The sequence below is a fragment of the Priapulus caudatus genome, unplaced genomic scaffold (assembly GCF_000485595.1).
Source record: "Priapulus caudatus unplaced genomic scaffold, Priapulus_caudatus-5.0.1 Scaffold99, whole genome shotgun sequence".
In the NCBI taxonomy this organism is placed as follows: domain Eukaryota; kingdom Metazoa; phylum Priapulida; class Priapulimorpha; order Priapulimorphida; family Priapulidae; genus Priapulus; species Priapulus caudatus.
In genome coordinates, this window is record NW_014577160.1 from 477,336 (window position 1) to 480,460 (window position 3,125).

A 3,125-nucleotide genomic window follows, 5' to 3' on the forward strand; every position below is an offset into this window, starting at 1 on the left:
TGTCAGGAGGGAGAAGGGGGTCACAATCGTAGTAGGATGGAGGGAATCTCTGAGTGTATCGACAGTAGTTATCTGAGGATGGGGACGAGGATCCATTATATTTAGCTGAATATAGACTTGTCCATCGACACTCGACTTAATATCGCAGATAACGACATAGGGGAGCATTTTCTGCTTGCAGCATCCTCGCCATCGTGGATGCTACCCCGCGTCTGGTGGCCTACAACTACATTAATGAGCTCTCTATACTCTGTTACGAGCTCGCAGCATGACGATCACGATGAGGAAAGGTCAAGCGCTCAAGCCTCGGGGTCGTCCCTCCCGCCAACCAGCCTCCGGCGAACACCGGCCTGGTGCTAGCAGCCGCTTCATGCCAGTCAGCATCGTCACTCGTCAGATTTCATGGCCTTCTGGTGAGACTCGCCGCCGTCCTGCCGTCGCCTCTGGTTCCATCCACATCCGTGTCGCTCTCTCCATCAGCCACAATGTCTGCTCAATTCCAGTTAATGTTGTCCAGTCGCGTCGCCACGGCCGAACGTTAACTGGTTGTGTCTATACTAGTCATCTGTCCGATCACTAGTCTGTGTCGGCATCCTCTCCTTCAGCACAATGTCACGTTCTCAGTAGGCCACCCTGTTTGCTCTGTCTATCGCGGCATGTTTTTCGTCAGTCGTTCCAGCGCAGCCATCGTTGCTATCTCCGTCCTTGCAGACAGTGTTTTTGGTCTTTTCTCTCGCTGCTTCATAATATCATCTCGGTTGATGTTGATCTGGTTTCAGTCTAACAGAACTGTGATGTTTGAGTCCCACCAAACGCGCTGCCCACTGACGTGGCCCAACTTTGTTTTCGATGACTGTTTGCTTGGCGGGCCTCGAAATTGTTGTGTAACGGCGCCTGATCGGATTTCGAAACGCCGGCTGGGAACGAAAGTGCGAATATTCAAGAAGCAGACTCGCAACTGATATAAGAAATCTATGTCGCAATTTAAAAAATGTTAACGTCACGGCCAGGGAATGCCACTTGACAGCGGTAATGGATCGCTTTCGTCGCCCCAGCTCATCGCACATCGGCGCACACTGTAACTCTCGATGTGGCACAAGCGAGCAGGGGCCAGATGACGAAGCGGGGGACCGGCGAAACATGAGAAACCGTACCAGATACAGTTTGGCCAATAAAATTATACGAGGCAGAGGCGCAGAGTGCCGCAAGCTACACCCTACGCCCTGCACGCCTGCCTGCAACGCCGCCGCCCAGACGACAGTCGAGGTTCGATTACAACTAACATCATTCAACTTCTAATTATAATATATTAATTACTTGAAAAAATAATAATTAATATTTATTAATTATTAATCTATACTATAATATATATAATATAATATATATATATTATTCATTAATGAAAAATATTACATTCAAGATTTAATTAAAATAAAATTATGGTTTGAACTAAATCACTCATCTGCTCAAATGTACGGGACAGCAGAGATGTGTTCGTGTCACAGTTTTCTGGTAATTGCGGATTTCGCTGATGCGATGTTTCGGGGGCGATTGGTCTGTGGGTGAGATGCAGAAGTGGTACCTTCAGAATGATTTCAGTAAGTCCACAAGAGAAGAAAATTAATTTAAACAAAAGGGGGACGGGAGCGATTTATTGCCCATGCCACTCTGACGGAGTAGAGTTGCGTGATACGCCGACGCTTTGTCCATGCTCGCTTCCCCTCGCATGCATTAGGTGAGGGGTAGCTGAGGCACGAAGGCGTCGTCTTGTCGCTAACAGTACTCAGATATGTACCCGAGGTAGCTTTATAGGTTGTTTAGTATTATGTTTATATTTTTTATGATTGGGTATGTTAGGCGCTTAGGGTTAGAGTTAGGGTTAGGGTTTAGTGTTAGGGTTAGGTTACACTTCTGTAGTACAATGTCTCGCCGTACACATTTGTGTTACATATATGCTACCTCGTTATATATATATAAACAGCTGCAGCGCCACCTATACATCGCTATCTCACCTCCTGTATGTCTCGCTTCACTCTCATGTCCGACGGCTGCACGACCTGACCCGTGACCTTCAAGTTGCCATGGACGACGAGGGACTCGTCCGGCCGGTCTGTGTTGACCCCGACGCGACCCTGCAGAGGAACAAGGCGTAAACAATCGCACTGTCTTCGCGATACCGTCCTCGCATACCGGACGACAGATGACGCGGTGGACAGACATCATAATCAGGGGGACTCCCTATGCTATACTGAAGCTTTGGCAACATCACCATAAAAATACAGGCAATGCGCTTCTATGTACAGTAATGTACAGAAAACCTTACATGTATGCACAGGGAACGTACCTGACAATGCACGGGAAATGACAGAAGTACAATGTCACGAAACAGTTACAAGCTATAGATGTTGTGACCACACAACAAATGTAGGGGACGCCATATATAATTCACACACGCTTGCACCACCAGGCAAGCCTGTTTCCAGGCGAGCGTATTGCCAGTCGAGCATATTGCCAGGCGAGCGTGTTGCCAGGCGAGCGTATTGCCAGACGAGCGTATTGCCAGACGAGCGTATTGCCGGCGATTGTATCGTCTAATGATCGTACAGCTTACCGAATGCCAGATGGAATCCTGATTGGAGCCCTTCTGCCAGTTAACGTCCACATCACTCTCAAACTGTCCAGGGTTGGACGCCTGCAAAACGAGAGCACTACGTCAGTGGAGCAGTCAAACAAACATTTTATTTGGGGGTAAGGCGAGTATTGCAGTGGTTTTAATCAGATTTTGGGGGGGGGGGCACTGTGACATGTTAAACAAAAGAAAAGTTCCCTTCAAAGAAGAGTTATCAAGAGGATGGAGGATCACTGGACAAAGAGAAATACATATGCATCACGGAATTTCATGAGAAGGGCCCAGAAGCATTCCTGGTAGAGGAGAAACGGTGGTTTATTCTGTGAACGGCATTCAATTTAGAGGGGTGTCAGGGCAAGAAGAGCAGAGGGCAACTATAGCAATTGCCGCCGGTGTAGTGGGGAAATTCGAGGCAGGGGCACAGGTAGATAAGCAGAGAGAGAGAGAGAGAGAAGAGAGAGAGAGAGAGATAAAGAGAGAGCAACAGAGAGAGAGA

At 47.9% G+C, this 3,125-nt stretch overlaps 1 protein-coding gene across 1 annotated transcript in view; it reads right to left on the minus strand.

The window, feature by feature from the left end:
• Positions 1-2,012: 2,012 nt before the first annotated feature.
• Positions 2,013-3,125, minus strand: part of LOC106805098 (myelin regulatory factor-like) — a gene marked incomplete at its 3' end in the record, with an annotated part of 59,894 nt that continues 58,781 nt past the window's right edge. The window contains 2 exon segments of the mRNA XM_014806576.1: positions 2,013-2,132; positions 2,612-2,692. Coding sequence (XP_014662062.1) covers positions 2,013-2,132; positions 2,612-2,692 — 201 coding nt within the window.